Source organism: Schistocerca cancellata, chromosome 4, assembly GCF_023864275.1.
Source record: "Schistocerca cancellata isolate TAMUIC-IGC-003103 chromosome 4, iqSchCanc2.1, whole genome shotgun sequence".
NCBI lineage: Eukaryota > Metazoa > Arthropoda > Insecta > Orthoptera > Acrididae > Schistocerca > Schistocerca cancellata.
The window spans coordinates 803,628,618-803,650,281 of NC_064629.1; the positions used below are offsets into that span (position 1 = coordinate 803,628,618).

Genomic DNA, 21,664 nt, shown 5'->3' on the forward strand with positions numbered 1-21,664 from the left:
AATTATTTCTCTGAAAGATCATTCAATGTTGTTTCCACTAACAGCCTCTGCTTTAACTTTTCTTTAAAAAAAATAAGAAATCGTACATTATATTCAGTTCTGCACATCAGTGGGTGCAAAACAAATGGAAAGTATAGTACATGGTAGAGCTAATAATTATGGCGGAATCATCAGTGTGTTGATCAGAACTTAAACTGAAAAAAGATTAATTTTAATGATTCGTAAACAATTCACTGTTGCTAATTTATGTTTCATGTCATTATAAATCTGGGATTGGAACTGATCAATTATTTACATGTATTGCTGATTAAATTCAGAAATATGTTATAAAATTGTTTTTGGGGTAGCTAACCTACAGAAAAAATATATTCCATTGATGAAAAGAGTGCAGTAAGTATAATATTTGGTACTCAGCTACAATCATATCATAGACAATTCTAAATATAGTTTTGTTGTACATATATTCTCATAAAATTTTGTTGTAAATAGTTCATTAAATTTCAAGAAGAATAATGACTATAATTACAATAGTAGATGGACAAAATTATCTAATTTAAAACTAAACACATTACATCCAATAACATAAAATATTAATTAGCCATCTATCTTGGATATAAAAAACGTTTGTACACTTAACAAAGATGTATTCAGACAGATAAATTTTTAATCTCTGCTGTATGGACGAATACTTATGTTAAAATTGATGCAGATTTCCCACTCCAGTCGAATTTATGCACCCATATACAAGCACTGCCCCATTTACCACATAATGGTTTCAACTAGATTTTTGGGCCATAGATCTGTATTTCTCTCAGACCAGGCTGTGTATTGTCATTAAATTCAGTGATGTTATATTTACCTTTGTCATGAGGGGGGGGGGGGGCGAAGTCTGGCTCTTCTTCTGATTAGCTTCACAAATCCTAATTGCTTCATAACACCCACATTTCATTGCCTTCTGATTTGTAGATATGAATCACTGCATTTATTGATTTCTCTTTTGAGAAATTCGGTGGCTACTTTCAGAGCACCAATTCTGAAATTTGTTTTAGAGAGTTACAGAATAAACCACATATAGAATTGTGTGTGACCACTCTTGGTTATTTCTGAACGCTCTTCTAGGTGACATGTGCTCTATGAGATCACACACAGGCCAATGCAATCTTCCAACAATCTTTGGTATTACTCGGTGGTGGTTCAATATGCATTACCAAACTGAATACTCACGTTTTGCTGTGATTCAGTCAGAAAATTCAAATGGCTTGTTTTGTAAGTTAGTGAATGAGCTTTAAACACAGCTCTCACCGTTCTGTAAATTATTGAAGGTTTTTAGTTCTTTGAGTCAATGTACAGGCTTCCCTGCATGTTGATACTTTTGTTGTAATTCAGGTGTACACAATCTTCTACATCAAATGTCTTTGAACCAGAGTATTTTTGTTAGTTCACTGGTATACATGCTCTGTGTTAGCATAAGAAGTTGTCAATAGCATTAAATGTAAAAAACATAGCTGGCTGAACATTTTTGTGTCGAAAATAGACTAAAACTTAAAATTTCAATTTATTTGAACGAATGTGTTACATTTTTAACTCTTTTTTTCTGCCTGTGTTCTTGTTGGTGCAGTGATTAACCTCCTAAAGGAACTCCAGATACACAGTAACTAGGCAACTGAAACTTTCATAGTCACTAGATCTACATATTTTCTTCTACAAAACATTTATTATATGCCACAATCATAAGTACATTTCTGCTGTCACTGGTATCAGGTTGTTTAACAAATTATCTTCAGATCTCCTACTACCACTGTACTCCATTAAGCGTACCACATAGCATGCTGTCTCAGCCTGATTTTAATTTACTTCATTTCTTATTTCTCCAACTGTGGGCCTATGGACACATTTCATACAAAATGACACTCTGCCCAGAACACCAGGATCACTCCTTTTTGCAACAGAATACTTATTATAAGTCAGATTCACAAATACAGATTCCTTGGCAGTTGGCGATTTAAGTCTAATTAACAAACTATCTTCCACTACAACAATATGGTTGAAAACTACAGGGTCTCCCTAAATAGATCGTGGGTGTGCTATATATCAGAAGTTTATTTCCAGGCATGTGACAGTGTGTGTTGTCTTTTTGAATAAAATTATTACTTCTATTATCATGCAAAATACTTTTTCTATTATTTATGCTCATGTGTAATTGATCAGCATGCACCCACATTTAACCACGAATTGTTTAAATAGTTATTAACTTGATTCGTTTCTTGATCTGTTGTGCAAATTACTCCAGGAAAAAGTTAGTAAGGGAACTAAATGTAAATATAAATGAAATATGTTGGCACCTAAATTCCGTTTTTCAAATTAAAAATACGGATTTTCGCACCATATTTTCTCATATTCAAAGTTTACTGCCAGGCCACTAAGGCCACTGCTGCTGTTCTCTGTTTTCGTCTCGTGAAGGGCCTGTAAAGGGCCCCATAATCGATTAAACATTTGTCAAACTTAACTATGTTTGCCAAATATTTAATTGCGTATGGTGCTGTTTGACGTGCTTGTCAAGCATAGAGCGTGTCTGAAAAGTGTGTGAGGAATTTTGATTGATGGATGGTTTGACAAGATGGCGGAAGTTGTTTGTGTCGAGGGTTCGCCGCATTTTGTAGCCATTAGTGGTATGCTAAGAAACGTTGGCATGATAACTAATGAATTTAATTAACGTGCTTAGTGAAGCAGACGAATTCTCTGTTCCCTGCAAGCTGGCAGATCTGTCATCCACCTACCTGTAGGCGGCGTCCCAACCGCGGCTGACACCGAACTTCTTTTCTTCTAGGAAAGATTTAGTTGATGGTTAATTGAAATAATGAATGGGACAACAGAGAAAGCTACAGACCAGAGAAAATGCATCTTTTTGGGTAAATTTATAGTATGTTGTACTTCAAGTAGCACACAAAGGGAATGTAAGCTATCCTGATTTACAAGTATGACAGTACATTTATAAGAAGCCATTCATGTCTCTTCTTTCTGAAGGTCGGGAATACTACACAGAAAATGATAGTAAAGCCTTGAATTAGCTTGGTTCAGCTCCTGAACTATGCAAGAGTGAGAGGAGATAAACCACAGAGAATGTTACTATCGGCAACAAAGGTAACAGAAGCCCAGTAATCACGGTAAATCGCACCCTGTCTATGGCGTGCCGAACGACAAACAGTATAGCCCCGAATGCCGCTGAATGTAGGTACTGATAGAACTTATTATCATCTCGCGAGTGGAGCGACCACCGCGGAAAACGGTGTACTAAACTTGATCACCGACCCCAAGATGGCGGTTGGCTCCGAGCTGACGACCATCTTAGCTGTTCACATCCGTTCCACTTATTTTACTAGTACCAGCCAGTGTTGCCAACTCTAAAAAACCCGAGTGGCTAGATTCAATATCCAAAGTCGCTAGAAAGTCGCTAAAACTGATTTTACTAGGGGTGTACTGAAAATTTCATGCTGTGAATGGTGCAATAAGCCAGTGGGAGTTGAGGAGGGGGGGGGGGGGGGGTAACAAAATATTAATAAAAATTGTCTCATATGTAATTGCTATATTGTCTTAATTCTTAATTAAATGACACATCATTTGCAACAACATACATATAAAATACGCTAACGTTTAATTAAACATGTTATCATAATTGATGCAACACATAAATTGTTGTTTCAATCACAGTAGTCAAATATACTAGAAATATGCAATTATATTTGTAACAAAAGAAAGCAACAACTCAAATTAGGTTACAAAATATATACATACCGGTATGTGAGCTATTCATCATCGTCACTCAGAAGATCGAATAACTCTTCTGTTTCATGCTCTGATAGAACTGCAGTTGATATAGAGGGTTGAACATCGCTCAAAAGATAATGTTGTAGTTCGACTGGTTTTGTCGCAAAAGAGTAACTTTTGTTTGTTCCAATAAGCTCCAATACATCTGACGGTATGTCAAAAGGTGCACAATCTTTATTTTGTTTTTTCAGCTGGTCTCTCAATATGATCAAAGCGTTAGATGTATTTAACCATAATCTGTTATGTTGTTTAGTTTTTATAATGTTCATAAAACTGAATATTCTTTCCACTTCTGCATCTGAATGCAGTAGGCATAGAACAGTCATTGTTAGCTGTGAAATCAAAGAAAAAGGATTCTCCACTGCGGCATTTCTATATTGCAAAACCTCACTCCAAAATCGAACAGTGTTAGTAGTGTTATTCCACCTAATAAAGTTGATATTATGCCATTCTTGCAGCATACCATCTATGAAATCGCCACCAATTCCTTGGCTACATCCGCTACAGCATTATTTTTATTCACTTTTAGTGTTTCTTCAACATTCAGCACTGACCTTTTTTTCAGGATCATAACATTACTTGGCAGTCTTTGTTGAATTTCTTTTATGAGTTTCAAACTAAACTGGATGCATCTCTTCTTCAAATAAACTTTATTTTCTTCACACAAACTTGACTCAGACAATTTCTGTTCAAACATAAAGCTAAGGTTCGGATTTGCATATATACATTCGCTTGGAACTGGTGTTGTCAACAAATCAACAGTTGGAAAAACTATGTTTCGTCCGAGTGACTGCATGAGAAATACAAGTGTATCTAGTAATTTAGTGGGGTCATTGTCTTCTCCTTCAAAAGCTTTTATTGCTATTTGTACATCTTTTAAAGCATGTTTAAGGTAAAACATGTAAAGATGGTTTTAATCGTCACAATACATCTTATACAAAAGATCGTCAGTGTAACAATTGTCTTGAACTATGGCAAGTGAAAAATGTAGTTTTAGTTCTTCCCACTGCTCCAGAATTCTTCGTATTGCTGGTTCAATTGAAAGGCAACATGTTGCGCACACCTTCAAAACTTTTAGTGGCTGTTTTCCACAATTTATTGTCTCATAAACCTTTTTATATTCCTCTTGTCTTTTGGGTGAAATGGAAAACCAATTGTAGGTTTCTCGTACAAGAAACTCTATGTTTATAGGTATGGTATTCACTGAGGCATGCGAAACTGCAAGCTGAAGAGAGTGACAAATGCAACGGATCAATACCAAATGCTTCAAACTATATTCTCTCTTGAGTTATTCGAAAAGCCCATTGTTTATTCCAACCATTGCAGAAGCATTATCTGTGCCAATTCCTACCATATTAGCGATTGGAAGTTTGAGATCTTTCAAAGAATTCACATGAACAGCAACCAGATTTCTTGCATCTGTAGTTTCTACTACAGCAAGTTTGAGAAATGCTGATCTCATGGTTTGGTTGTTTACACTATAGTACCGTATAACGAAACCTAGCATTTTAGATATTGATACATCTGTGGAGTCATCTATTAGTACACTGTATTTTTGGTTAGCTATATCTTCAACCAATGATTGTGTAAAATATGGAGCCAAAACTTCAGCTATAATGTTAGTGGACTTTGTACGATGTAATTGCATGTTTTTAGCGCCCTTATCACCAGAAAACACCTTCTTGCACAGTATTCCTAAATGATCTACAGCTACAATAGAACAATATTCAGCAATAAATAAAGAAAGGGCGCCTTCCACTCTGCTAGTTTTCGGAACAATTTTCACAGGTAAGGTGGTTTGTGTTCTTTTTAATCAATTTTTTGTTCATGCTTAATAGTTTTCGAATGCTTTCTAATATCACACAATTTAGCATAAAACTCAGTTGCACATACTTGACATCTTGCCTTGGATAAGTCTCCAACGACTGGTTTCAGCCATCCATTGAATTCAGGTTCTGCTTCCCACGCATCCCGATATTTTTGAGCGTACTGCTTCTTCTTCTGCGGTAAATCCATTATGTAAGCCACCACAACATAAGTTTCACCAATTTATAATCACTGAAAATACATTAAAACTCAGGCGAACTAGAGGTCATGAAACAATCTACTCGCTCGGTAACTCGATATCAGTCTTATTGTTCATTGTTTAAATCGTAATAATGTCTGAGATACCCCACCGAATTGTTCTTGCGTTACCACTGTGCTTGTGGTAATAATTTGACTGCGAGTTATCATTTCGAAAAATTAGAGGTTGCTGGACAGAAATGTATTTTATTATACTTAATATTACGTATGTTTTGTGTCAGTTCGAAAAATAAAGGGAGTTCAAAAGTTGATGAATTATAGATCGATACGCTATCGACGATAACAGGCTAGTGGGTAATGAATAATGAATTGTCCTATAGTCAAGGTTTTCTTACTCTGTAGGCAATTCCCACATTCAGGTTTCCTAAATGCTGAACAATGCTACATGATCTGCTAAGAACTTCATTTAACTTAGTAAATCTAGAACAAAGTCAGTGTAGTACCCATTCTATAGTTAAAATCTTAGTTTTGTTAATGAAAATACTGGCCCAAGATAGTTTTGATTTGTACTTCAAAAGTCGTCAGTACTCCAAAAGTCGTCAGATAAGTCGCTAAACAATTTTTGTCGCTAAATAATTTTTGTCGCTAAAAAGTGTTTTTTGTCGTTAAGACGAAGGCAAAAGTCGCCATTTCTAGCGACAAAGTCGCTAAATTGGCAACACTAGTACCAGCTGGCTTCACTTGCAGTCTCTCGTGAGTTTTATTGGCCGAGGAACCTCAACAAAGTACGCATCCGCCGACGATAAAATGGACGTATAGCCAAACCAACCAATGGGGCTTTTTACCGTTAGCACCCCTGTGAACTGGTCAGAACTCCGGCCCAGAGATTGGTGCTCTTACTGTGGCGAGAATTCCGCGGAAACGGCCGGCCCTAGTGTACACTTCCGCGGCGAGTATCCGTGGCCTGAATTTGAAACTAACGGCGGGCTAGCGTTTGGAGATATTCGCAGTCTTGTGTTTTTGTAGAATGAATTGAATTTGGACCCTGAAAATTCGTCCGCCACCACGAGCCCGTGGTCTGCTGCTTAGACAAGCTGACAGTGGTCCAAAACGTAGTGGGAAAATTAATTTGAGGTTGTATAACTGGAGATTAAGGTAACGATCTTTGAGATAATTATTTTATTAGATCGAGAGGTGTGTCAAATGAAAGGTAATTTAACTAATAACCCGAATGTGAAGTCAGAATGATTGATTTAATTTAATCTGTGCTCTCCCCCTTTGTCAGTGAGCTGGGCCATGCGGCAGTGTAGTCTGGTGACAGGCCTTGTGATCAGTCCACGAAAAAGTTTGCACTCTACAATATGTTTAGTGAAAAATCGTTTTATTACAATTTATCTCACTGTATCGTGAGTTTCCACAACTATGTTAATTATGATAAAGGATATAAAAATAGCACTGACGATTACCAAAATGGCAGAGGTGTCACACCTTTCCGAGCCATATATTACGCAAGAAGAGATTATGAACAAAATCACTGGAGGAAGCAGCTTACAGGCGCTCAACGCCGAGGTAATCAGCAACAAAATCACTATTTAACACATAACATACAAGCGGGAGTGCAATGAAATAAACAAAATAGAAATTCTTCGGTTCTTCCACTGACTATGTGGGTTGTATGTCCCTACGTTGTGGTACTTTAATGAACTATCAAAAAAATGGTTCAAATGGCTCTGAGCACTATGGGACTTAACATCTGAGATCATCAGTCCCCTAGAACTTAGAACTACTTAAACCTAACTAACCTAAGGACATCACACACATCCATGCCCGAGGCAGGATTCGAACCTGCGTCCGTAAATGAACTATCATTAGAGGAGCAAGTAGATGTGAATAAAATTTCGCATCTTCTGTCCTCTTTTTCAATGTGAGGGTGAAACAAGTCTAAACGAGTTATTAAAAGTTTCACTGTCGATCCGCAGAAAGTTGATGTAATCATCAGGTTCCGAGTGTGACACTGACATTAATAGTTTCTCATGCATATATTCCTTTCTCATTTTAAACCATTTCCTGGACCAGCTCTTGATTTCTGCTTCTTTAAACATAGTGCCAGAGTCAATGTCAGAAATTCATTTTCTGCGTTTGTAGCGATTTCCGCTAGTGTCAAAATACAGTATACACGAAAAGGGCCTGCTTCAAATGTAACGTTAAATAGACAAGCGTGCTTGGCACGGGTACGGGCTTGTTTGACACAGCGGTGGGTATATAAGAGCGAATTTAACAGACAAGTTTCCTCTTTTCGAGAGCCTCAACCAGTTTTTTAATTGTCCATTCGAAGAAAGCTGATGAAATCATAGGGTTCTGAGAGTAATATTTCCTTTAGCAAATTTTTATAGGTAAATCTCTCTCTTATTTTAAGGCATTCCCTGGACCAACGTCTCGTTTTCTTCTTCTTTAAATACAGTACCAAAGTCAATGCCGGGACTGCTTTGTCTGCATTTGTAGCTGTTCTCACTACTGTCAAACGACTCGCTAACACGAACAGCGTCTGCTTCAGAGTATTGTTAAACTGACATACTTTTTACTTGTGCGGACTTGTTTGACAAATCCGCGGCTAGGCAAGGGCTGATTTGACAAACAGGCTTGCGCGTTTACGGAGACCTTTAACACTTCTGATATTTTGATGTTCTGTACAAAACAGCGTCCATTGCACCACAGATACGATATTATGACCAATAATTTGGAGTATTCTTCTCGTTTTAAAGTTATAGTTCTTCTAGATATATTTGCACGTCTTCAAACCGCCCCCACACAAATTTCAACAAGCGCCAAATACCAAATAGAGGTTGCGCTATCTATGCTACAGTATGTGCAACATTAAACACACACTACAGACGTTCAGCGAGAAAGATACGACAGCTGATTGAAGTGTTTACGAATTAACATCGCCCCAACTACAAAAAGAAGCACACGAGCGGTGTGATAACGCATGATTATTGAGAATGATTAGATTATATAAAAAATATAAATGTTATACGGAAGGTTGGATGTTTGTTTCCATGAGCGTAGATAGTAATAAATGAAATAGCTAGTGGATTCTCGGTCTTGGTTCTTCAAAACATTGTGTTCTTCCAGCTGTGCAGTTGACATTGAACTTTGACGGTCACGTGTTAAACAGATAACAGAATTATTAGAGGATTTTGTTGTTTACCAGTCATTCCTGCATATCGTGCGTTGTCAGAAACGCGCGAATTCGGTTGAAGGTAGCATCTAACGCCGGCAGTTTTCAACGATGTCTTCAAACAGTGAGAGAAATTTGTTTCTATCCTTATACTTTCTGTTTGTGTACAACAATGATGCAGTTGGTGTTTGGCGTCATTTTTAGTGTGTTGCATCCATTTATGTTCAGTTAGGGCGGTAGGTTTCTCGACAAGTTCGTTCCTTAATCAAGGCTTATAATCAACTATGTGTACGTTGTAGTCTTCAAGCCCTTGACCATCTCTTCGTACATTCTGACAAGAGAAGTGCAGTTACGTGTAATTACATTATAGGTCGTCACATTCTACCAGAAAAAATTATTACAAGTATACAGTTCGGGCACCTATAATTTGACTCGAATCTGCCATACACAAATGCCGTAACTTGATATCAGTACCATCTCATTTCTCGCTCTATCCATCGTCAAGAGTTGAAAGTGAAAATAAAAACGTAAGGAAGAAACAATCTTGAAATTGTATTATTTGTTCAACAGTACTGTTTGAAGCACTCCTGACTATACAAGTCCTTTTTCTGCACTATTCCTCTTCTGCATCTCTTCCATCATTTTTGAAGTAAGAAAAATGTAGCGATATGAATTCATCTAAAATCTTACATATTGTTATTGGGTTTTCAGTATTGCTCCTTTTTTAATATGACCTTTTTCTAGGCAGACATGTACCGTAAGTTGTGTCTTATTTTACTTTCTGTTTTAGGTTGTGTGTTAAGGTTTTACAAGTTGAGTGTTCTTTGTTGAATTTCACATTTTTAACATATCTACGTTGTACTGTAATTTGTAAATGATTCACACTAGTAACTTTTTTGCTCAGTTACAATTTATTGAAACAAATAAATTGTGACGATAAAGTAGGCATACACCATTCTAAATGTTCTTCACTTAAAAATGTTCATTCTCCACTTGTCACTCAAATATACAGTTTCTCAAGAATTTGCTGACTTCTAAAATCTACAGACCCCATTGTCATAAGGCATACGTATTCTATATATATTGTGCACATCTATCTTGTGCTGATGAAAGGGTATTAAATTCTGAATTTATGAGTATTCCATCAGAAACAAACAAATTGTAACTACTGAAAAAATGTGAGCTTTAACTTCGCATCAGTTTGCTCAAAAACAAATAAATATATCCAAGGAACATTAAAGAGAAAATTGTTGAAACCTGTGCCCTAATAAAATTTTGGATCTCTGAATTCAGCAAACCAAAATTCCATTCACTGCTTCCTTATGGATCTGAGGAAATGATACTCAGGGCATAAACATATTTAGAATGTAAACAGTGTGTTGAAGGTAATTTATGGCTTTAAAAAAGTTGAATATTGTGAATTTTGTTTGACTGAGGTTGGTGTTACAAATGTTTCACGTGTTGTTATCCATGAAACACACTTACTCAACTGGAACTATCTCATGAAAACTTGTAAAACAAAGCAAAAAGATGATATTCACTGTTATAGTACCAGAGGACAATCAAATATCTACCAATTGTTTCCCAAAACATCATCCTGTCAAGAAAGTGTACTCTACTGTGGTGTTAAAATATGCCATAACACACTAGAAGTAGTACAAATTACTCCAAAGTCAATATTAAAGAGCAAACTAAAGCTGTTTGTCATAAAGAACTGTTTTTTTTTCTGTACAAGAATTTCTAAATATGAAAGCACAGTAACTTTTCTTTGAATGTAGAGAACCTTAACTCCAGAGTTTGTGAATGTGTACATATTTTGTTATTCTGACCTGTCTAGGAGCCCTTGTATAACCTTTACTCTGTGCTAGAGCTTTACAAAGAGATGACAGTGTCATTTCAGGTGCAAGAAAGACACACACACTACCAGTAATAAACAATAAACAATTTTTTGTGGATTTGTGTAACAGATAAAGTACTCCATGAACTAGTAGCTAAGCTAAGTAATTCTAGAGGAGAGAATTATATCCTCTCAAATCATCAAATATGCCAAGTAAAGACAGTGTAATCTCTTTGATTAAAATAGTTAATAAAATATTAAATGAAGATAATTATTGAAAATTTCTGTTGTCAAACCAGTTGACAAGAAAGGAGACATGGCACCCCGGTTAAGTATGAACCTATTTCACTTATATCTATAATATCAATGATGATAAAATACTGTATGTATAAACAGATGAGCGAATAGTTTGAATCTAATGTCATACTTAGTTGCTCAGAAAATTAGTTGAGCTGAAGTGTTTCTGCAGTCAAAGCAGTTACAAGCATGGTAGCAAAGGTATATACCCCAGTAGCCATTAAAATTGCAGTTCCTTGAAGGTAACATACAACAAACTTCAAATTGGTGTGAAGTGTACTACATGCTTGGATGCAGATATAATGAGCGTTTCAACAGAAAGTAAATTTTAGTAATGCCAATTACATTATAGACGATAAGATGAGGTTTGTCATTCAGAAATCACATTTGAAAGTTGGTTATTTGTGAGATCATCAAGTTAGGCCTCACGTAAGAAGGAGAAATGTATAACCGTATGTGTCAGAATTCAATAGTGGCAGAATCATTGCCTATCAAGACAGAGGTTTGTCATTCTGCCATGTTACTCCTCGCATTGGTTGAAACGCCCAAGTGTCATGCGAATGTGGTGTCAATGTGCTGAAGGGGGCCATACTAAATGTCATGCAGAATGCCAGTGTTTCCATGTTATTAGTGCTTGAGAGGACAGACATATTGTTTACTCTGCTGTGCAGGACCTTACAGCCATATCACATACTTTTAATCGGGAAATGGTCTTCTATGCAGCAATACAAGTATACACACAAAAAGTGCAATGATGTCTGAATCTCCACAGACTGTGAGCATGGTGATCATGTTGCAGTTTTCCTTAATGCGACAGCAGAGCGAGTCTCATTGATAGTGGTACACCTAACAACAGTACTGGACACAGGAATGGCACCACATCATGTTTTCATACAGAGTTCCGTTCTGTAGTCAGCATCACAATGGCTGTTTCTATGTGTGTCATCTCCAAGGAGAATGGTCATTGCCAGACTGTGTTTGTCACCTTCATGCTGACATGGTGGTATGGGACGCCATTGAGTACACATAATGACCACCTCTGCAGATCACCTACAAATTTAGTAATGTGGTCTTTGTACTAGACTGTTGTTGTTCTTGTCTTCAGTCTTGAGACTGGTTTGATGCAGCTCTCCATGCTACTCTATCCTGTGCAAGCTTCTTCATCTCCCAGTACCTACTGCAACCTACATCCTTCTGTATCTGTTTTCTCTTGGTCTCCTCCTACGATTTTTACCCTCCACACTGCCCTCCAATGCTAAATTTGTGATCCCTTGATGCCTCAGAACATGTCCTACCAACCAGTCCCTTCTTCTTGTCAAGTTGTGCCATAAACTCTTCTCCCCAATTCTGTTCAGTACCTCCTCATTAGTTATGTGATATACCCATCTAATCTTCAGCATTCTTCTGTAGCACCACATTTCGAAAGCTTCTATTCTCTTCTTGTCCAAACTATTTATCGTCAGTGTTTCACTTCCATACATGGCTACACTCCATACAAATACTTACAGAAACGACTTCCTGACACTTAAATCTATACTCGATGTTAACAAATTTCTCTTTCTCAGAAATGCTTTCCTTGTCATTGCCAGTCTACATTTTATATCCTCTCTACTTCGACCATCATCAGTTATTTTGCTCCCCAAATAGCAGAACTCCCTTACTATTTTAAGTGTCTCATTTCCAACTCTAATTCCCTCAGCATCACCCGACTTAATTCGACTACATTCCATTATCCTCGTTTTGCTTTTGTTGATGTTCATCTTATATCCTCCTTTCAAGACACTGTCCATTCCGTTCAACAGCTCTTCCAAGTCCTTTGCTGTCTCTGACAGAATTACAATGTCATCGGCGAAACTCAACGTTTTTATTTCTTCTCCATGGACTGTAATACCTACTCCTAATTTTTCTTTTGTTTCCTTTATTGCTTGCTCAATATACAGTTTGAATAGCAATGGGGAGAGGCTGCAACCCTGTCTCACTTCCTTGCCAACCACTGCTTCCCTTCCATGCCCTCAACTCTTATAACTGCCATCTGATTTCTCTACAAATTCTAAATAGCCTTTCGCTCTCTGTATTTTACCCCTGCCACCTTCAGAATTTGAAAGAGAGTATTCCAGTCAACATTGTCAAAAGCTTTCTCTAAGTCTACAAATGCTAGAAATGTAGGTTTGCCTTTCCTTAATCTATTTTCTAAGATAAGTCGTAGGGTCAGTATTGCCTCACATGTTCCAACATTTCTGCGGAATCCAAACTGATCTTCGCCGAGGTTGGCTTCTACCAGTTTTTCCATTCGTCTGTAAAGAATTCGCGTTAGTATTTTGCAGCTGTGACTTATTAAACTGATAGTTCGGTAATTTTCACATCTGTCAACACCTGCTTTCTTTGGGATTGGAATTATTATATTCTTCTTGAAGTCTGAGGGTATTTCGCCTGTCTCATACATCTTGCTCACCAGATGGTAGAGTTTTGTCAGGACTGGCTCTCCCAAGGCCGTCAGTAGTTCTAAGGGAATGTTGTCGACTTCCGGGGCCTTGTTTCGACTCAGGTCTTTCAGTTCTCTCTCAAACTCTTCATGCAGTACCGTATCTGCCATTTCATCTTCATCTACATCCTCTTCCATTTCCATAATATTGTCCTCAAGTACATGGCCCTTGTATAGACCCTCTATATACTCCTTCCACCTTTCTGCTTTCCCTTCTTTGCTTAGAACTGGGTTTCTGTTTTTAAGTAGTTTCTGTTTCCTTTTCTCCAAAGGTCTCTTTAATTTTCCTGTAGGCAGTATCTATCTTACCCCTGGTGAGATAAGCCTCTACATCCTTACATTTGTCCTCTAGCCATCCCTGCTTAACCATTTTGCACTTCCTCACGAAATTTTTGAGACGTTTGTATTCCTTTTTGCCTGCTTCATTTACTGTGTTTTTATATTTTCTCCTTTCATCAATTAAATTCAATACTTCTTCTGTTACCCAAGGATTTCTACTAGCCCTCGTCTTTTTACCTACTTGATCCTCAGCTGCCTTCACTACTTCATCCCTCAGAGCTACCCATTCTTCTTCTACTGTATTTCTTTCCCCCATTCCTGTCAATTGTTCCCTTATGCTCTCCCTGCAACTCTGTACAACCTCTGGTTCTTTCAGTTTATCCAGGTTCCATCTCCTTTTTGCAGTACTATACTGCATACACAAAATAAATAAAATTTGGTTATTTGCTACCCTCTCTGGAATTGCAATTTTAGTGTCCAGCAGTGCAGTTGATTTGAAAGTAAACAGATAATTTATGCAGCTCCATTGCATGTAAGGAAAGCATTTGTATTGTTCTCACACAATATTTGTGTCAGAAAATTCAACAACTATGGAGTGGCAGAGAATGCTCTGTATATAATGTGTTCTTACTTTAGCAATAGGGAACAGTTAGGGAAAACAAATAATCGAAAGCTAAAAATGTTGTCCCCCAGTTACAGTTTGTATTCTTTGGTGGCATGTTATATAAGATTTGATTTAGACCAAAAACTCAGCTGGCATACTCGCATAGGAAACTTATGTGGCAGACTTAACACGTCATCTATCTGCTGTAGTAGCAGAACAGCTGTCAGTGAGAGACTCCTGTTGCATGCATTATATATACACATATTTCACTTTCTTACAAACCAACCTGAGTTATGTAATAGGCCTAAATGGCAAGTTTCTAGGCATAAAATTAGTGTTTGAACTCCAAAAAGAAAAGTATCGAGTACATTAGAAAGACCCTTCTCGGCACCCATCTGAAGTAATGCAGGGCAACCACAGAAAAATCAGGATGACCCGATAGAGATTAGAACCTCCATCTTCTCAAATACAAGTCTGGTATATTTACAATAGTGCAATCTCATTCAATTTATCTCTAGTGCACAATACAGTTTTGTTCATATACTCTTTCGAAGAAGTTATATACTTATGTAAGAAGATAGTGCTACATTGTTCATTCCTGTCTAGAGATCAAACATTATTTCAAATTAATTAATACAATGACAATATCTGACGTGTGTATCTATAACTTCCTTGCCTTTGATAAAGGAAACATTAGTAAGTATGATGTAAGGAGGTTAATCCATGACTTTCTCTAGAACTGGACATACAATTAACATGCCATATGCTAAGCTAGTAAATAATGGATCACTAGAGATTAAAGTATCTAGGAAAAGCAAAAGGGAAACATATCTGTTGTGAAGAACAAGTAGGGATCCTGCAGTACTTGCACACTACAAAAACTACTTAAAATTGCTAAAAAAAGGACATAATGTCAGAACTCAGTAATTCCGACAACAGACTTAGGCTATATGGAATGTAGTTAAACAAGAGACAAGACAAGCAACAGAACAGGGTAACATCACTATTGAACTAAATGGAAAGGCTATAAGTTATGAGTCACATGTAGCAAATATATTTAATAATTATTTCTCAAATATAGTAGAAAGTACAAAGACAAATGGCTCAAGAGGAAAATCACATTAGTATGTGGAAAAAGTAACTCCCATTAAATTCATTCATATAAATGTGTCACCAGCTTCTCATTCTGAAATTAAGAAAATTATCCACTCTCTCAAAAATAAAACTTCATTTAGTTTTGATGGTGTTTCCAACAGCGTTCTAAAGATTTTGTACTGTAAAACAAAAGTAACTGGGTGAGCACTAGGATAAAATAATCATCTGAAGCACTCAAACCCTTCAGCGGCATAAAAATCAACCAAAAGGACCCTGCACTCCAAAAATACTGCCAAACATACAAAAACATATATAGAAAAATTTTAGTAACAGCAAAAGGGTCTAAAACGATAAAATTATAGAAAAGGCGGAAAACAAAATAAAAGCTGCCTGGAATGTCACCAAACAGGAGACAAATAGAAAAAAGACAAAACAGGCAAATACACAATTACAGCACAATGGTACAACAATACACAGTTGTAAAAAAAATTGCCAACTGTGCAAATCAACATTGCAGCAACATAGCTACCAAGCTACAACACAAATTTGACAAAATACAGCCTGTACAAACACTGAAATATGTTCCAAACACAATGATGTTGCGACCCAACACTTCAGAAGAAAAAGAGCAATACTGTTTGGAACCTAAAAAAATAAACCCTCAGCAAGTATAGATCAAACCTGTGTGCTTACTGAAGGACAGTATAGACAGTATCAAAGACCCTTTGGTGCACATCATAAATGAATCATTCACCAAAGGTTGCTTCCCAGAGGTACTAGAGCATGCAAAGGCCCTACATAAGAAAAGAGATCCCAAAAATATAGAAAATTATACTCCCATCTCTTTAATGACATGATTTTCAAAAGTAATGGACACCATAATGAAAATTAGATTCATGGGGTACCTAACAAAGTGTGTTCTTCTGTTTAAAGAACAGTTTGGATTCAGGGCTGGTAAAAAGATACAGTCAGCTATAGTTCATTTTACAAATATTGTTCTGGAAGCACTGGATAAAAGAGATCATGTAACAGGCTTCTTCCTGGACTTCAGCAAAGCCTTTGGTAGAGTAGACCACACAATTCTGTTAAATAAACTGGAAGCTCTAGGTATAAGAGGGGTAGCAAATAAGAAATAAGTGGTTTCGTTCATACCTTTTAAAAAAATAAAAAACTCCGATCATGTCATAAAATGCATTTCTAACCCAGAATACATTAATATTGGAGTCCCCCAGGAAGTGTCCTTGGATCAATACTCTTCTAGATATATATCAATGATTTTCACCCAGAGTGTCAAACGTAGTGATAGCTTACTGTTTACTGATGACAGTAATAATCTAATCAGTGAAACATCAACAAATGTACAAAGCTGAAGAAACACTTATGCACGTATGCAGATGGGTTGACAACAACAAATTAACTTTAAATGTAAAAAAAAAAGACAGTGTTTTTTTCCACATAAAAAGAAAGCATTAGTTTCCACATCAGCGGAAAACACAAAAATAACACTTTAAAAGTGAAAGATCAGCTCATAGAGCGTGTATTACAAACAAAACTTCTAGTGAAGCATGTTGATGCACAACTAAAATGGACTGAGCATGTTACTGCCCTTGGGAAATAAACAGCTTCAGCATGCTTTGCACTTAGAATAACAAATTCTGTGTGTAGTAGCTAATGCACTGGAACAATGTATTTTGCATATGTTCATTCTGTGATGAGTTATGGGATAATGTTGTTGGGAACAAATGAGCAGAACAGACAGATAATCTTTAAGCTACAAAAAAGGGCTGTACGCATTGTGAAAAAATAGCAAGAGAACTCACTGCATTGAATTGTTTATGGGAATCTTGACTGTTCCATGTGAGTATATTTTGCAAATAGTGATCCACATTAAAAAAGATGTTGATCAGTACCTAACAAACAGGTCTCTACACAAACATCGAACCAGATCCACCCACCAGTTACATCTCAATAGAAAAAACAAAACAAAAACCCAAAATAGTGCCCTATATAATGTAATTAAACTGCACAATAAACTACCACTAGAAATCAAAGACAAAAGTGAAATATATGCCTGCAGGAATACCTTAAAAATTATTTGTTAGAAAAGTGTTTTTATACTGTAAAGGAATACCTGAAATTATGTGTAAATTTTGTTGACAATTACGAGCCATTTTACAGTATGTTCAGTAGAACAGTGAAATACAGTAAGGCACAAAGTGTATGTATGTACTTATGTGTGTAACTGTGTACATTTATGTATATCTGTGCCTGTATTTTACATATTTATGTGTTGACAACATCCATACAATTTACATTGTCAATGGATGGATAAATAAATAAATATAAATAGTAAACCGGGTCTTATCTGAAATATGTAACATGTCACTAAATCAAGACATTTTTCCAGAAAGACTGAAATATACCACTGTTAAACCCTTCCTTAAGAAAGGTGATATGAGAGGTGTCAGTAACTACCGACCTGTTTCACTGTTGACATCATTTTCCAAAATCTTTGAGAAGGTGAGGTGTTCTGCAATAATATTTCATCTTTGCAACAATGATATCCTTAGCAAATCCCAGTTTGTGTTTTAGGAGAGTTACTGTACTGAGAATGAAATTTACATGTTCATTCACCAAATTTTGCATTGCCACTTGGTATTTTCTGCGGCGTATCTAAGGCATTTGACTGTGTACTTCACAGTATTCTCATAGATAATTTTAAATTTTATGGAACTGATGGTATAGTAAATGCTCTTCCGTCTGATATCTAACAATCAGAATTAGTTCTTTTTGCAGATTACACTACTATTGTAAACAATCCAAACGTACATACAGAAGCAGAAGGAATGGTAAACAACATTCTTTAAAGTGTGACTGTTTTTTACGCAAATTGTCTCACCCTCAGTTTTAAAAAGACACAACATATTCAATTCTGCACACCTAGGGGTACTAAACCAATGATAACTGTAACACATGGAGAGGGAATAATAAATAGGGTGGAAACTTCACAATTCTTAGGTGTCCATATTGATGAGAATAGGTGTCCTTATTGATGAGAATTTTAACTGGAAAAAGCATGTTTTGGAACTCTTAAAACAACTCAGGTCAGCCACATTTTGCACTTAGAATCATTGCAAATCTTGGGAAGAGAGAAATCAGTAAGTTGACAAATTTTCATTCAAAATTTCGTGTGGAATAATGTTCTTGAGTTACTCACCTTTAAGAAAGAAAGTCTCCATTGCTCAAATATCTGCTGTAAGAATAATATGTGCTTCTCACTCATAATCGTCTTGTAGACATCTGTTTAAGGAATTGGGCATTCCGATTACTGCTTCACAGTGTATTTATTCCCTCATGAAGTTTGTTGCAAATAATCCACTACAGTTGAAAAGGAACAATGATGTACATAATTACAATTCCACTATATGGAATATATAATATAACTGTGAAATGGAATTGTCATCAACAATTTGTCATTGTAGATCCAGACTAGTATCAACCAACACTGAAGGAAATAAAGACATAGTAAAACAGTTGAAGAAATAATGCCCAGGTGCAGATGAGATCCAGTTTGTGTGTGTTCAGAAGAGCAGAATGCAATTCAAGGAGAAACTTCACCAACTAATAGTGAAGATGTGGACAGTGTAATAAAGTCTAGGAGGCTGGAGACCAGTGATAATGTGTGTAATTTGCAAGGAGGTTGACTGTACAAAATGTACACACAGTTTCTCTCCTCCATACATTGTGCAGATTTTTCCCCAGCTGTGTGTTAGGTAGAAGTAGGCCATCAGTGGAAAAAAATGTATGATGAGTACCTTGGTGGTTTTCAGAAAGATTCATCCACATCTGTGTGCTCTGACAGCTCAGTGAGATTGTGTGCATGTGCTTTTTGAGGACTTCAAGGAAGCCATATGACATTATTAACTTTAGAAGCTTAAAGTACTACTTGGTACAGTTCAGGATACCTAAGTAACTTATTACCCAAGTTAGAATATGTATAAGTAACACAGAAAGTAAGGTGAGACTGTACAATACAACCAGAGGTAATATAGTCATGTTGTTCCTCTTTGGAGAAAATAATGAAAATAATGTTCTGCAAAAGTGACAAGAGAATCCCAGCTGGTAATAGGATTATCACTAGCTGGGCAACTACTGACTGTGACCATATCATCAAGGTCCAATCAAGAAGTGGTGAAAATGAGTGAATGATGCCATGGAGACTGCAATGAGTGGGACAGATGCTGTAAATGAACCAAAGAGAGAATACCATGTCATTGCTAGGAAAAATCAGGATAGTTATTTGTTTATTTGTGCTAGTAACTTTCCTACTGTGCACCCCTATTGAAAACAAATTTCATCATTGTGAAGTCACCAGTGTGCTTGCCACAGGAAGAGCTGTGGGGCTAGTCATGCACTACAGCAAAAATAGCATGTTAATAACGTAATGCTGTATTTGTAATTTAGTTGGATTTTATAGCTTGAAAGCTTGAGTAGCATTTCCTTCTTAGTTTAATAAAACAGTCAGTTATATTAGCCACTGGAACTGCTTAAAAATATAAAGCTTATCAGATTTCTCACGATCTGAAATATAGTGGTTATGACACTGGATTATATTTTGTAGTGGAGTACAAATCCCAGACACACTATCCAGATCTATGTTTGTCATGGTTTTTCCTAATTTCATGCAAGTGATGGTTACAGTTTCATCAGTGAAGCCGCAAGCAATTTCCATCTTCATCATTACCAGTGTACTGTAGTGCTCAGTTGTTAATGATCTAAATGTTGGTGGGACATCAAACAATAACCTTTCCTATATTATAAAAATGAAAGCTAGAGGCAAACTTAACACTCAAACCATTATAGAAACAGCGAGAACTTCGTAGCCCACGTAAAACATCTAGTACAATTTGCAGTCTTCAGTGATCACTAAAAATAGATTAATCTTAGTATAAATTAATAATTTTACTTCAACAATGGGTTTAATCTTTCACATTTCACACCTATAAATATTGTAAACTGAAGTCTGCAGCAGTATTTTTCTAACTGAATGTGAAGGCTAATGTTAGGAACTAGTGTAGGGATTTTGATACAGGTTCCACTAATTGATACACTGATTGATAAGGAAGGTTTGTGTGTGTAATTTATCACCACTATGCCAGACAATTTGTCCAACAGTAGATACTTAGAACCACCCCTGCAAAGCTGCAGTGCGTCACTAGTGATATAAATACGAAAAACATTTGTGTGAGGCATCGCTGATTATTAATAAAATCATCTTTTTATTTTATTTTTTTCTTAGAGTTCAGAATTGCACTGGTTCAACTTGTGGTTGGTGGAACAAAGGAAAATAATGTAAAAAAAGCCATAGACTTCATTAAGCAAGCGAAGGAAAAAGGATCTGATGTTGTCATTCTTCCTGAATGCTTCAACTCACCATATGGAACAAGTAAGAACACAGAAATTTCAGTATCTCTCTCTCTCTTTCTCTCAGCTTTAAATGTGTGGGGAAAATTTCTAACTTTTTGCAGATAATTGGTGAAATTGAATTTAGAAGTGAAATAATGCTTACACGGTTCCTTCATTAAGACTGACCAATTATTTCTACTTTCCTAATTAAAAAAAAAAATGAGGAGTTTCACCATCCTGAATGATGTAGTTGACAAAAGAACATGAAATTGTAATAAAAATATTTATGTATATATTTTTTTAAATGCAGCAGCTATTATTGTCCTTTATTGTGGCTTAATATTACCATTACTTGTTTTCTGTGACTGTGCATCTTTAGTATGCTCTGTTCAGAAATTTTTAAGCTGGTTGAGTTTCTTGCACTTTGAGCTGAAGTCATTTATTGTTAAACCTGTTATTGTTTTCTGGTTTATTTTGCATTTTTAAAGTCTGTGCTGCTTCTTCCATAATTACTCACTGCTGTGCATTTTGAATGGATTCACTAGTTGTTTTCTCAGAGCAGAAATATTTTATACTAACTTTTAAGTAGTTATGAATTATGTTCATGCTGTTGTCATGGTTTGTTGTTAACTATTA

The 21,664-nt window shown here is 36.3% G+C and overlaps 1 protein-coding gene across 1 annotated transcript in view; it reads left to right on the forward strand.

The window, feature by feature from the left end:
- Positions 1-8,897: 8,897 nt before the first annotated feature.
- The window catches only part of LOC126184730 (omega-amidase NIT2), a 53,565-nt gene continuing 40,798 nt past the window's right edge, over positions 8,898-21,664 (forward strand). The window contains exons 1-2 of the mRNA XM_049927267.1: positions 8,898-9,152; positions 20,922-21,068. Of these exons, the coding sequence (XP_049783224.1) occupies positions 9,140-9,152; positions 20,922-21,068 (160 nt within the window). The 5' untranslated portion in view covers positions 8,898-9,139. The remainder of the gene's footprint in view (positions 9,153-20,921; positions 21,069-21,664) is intronic.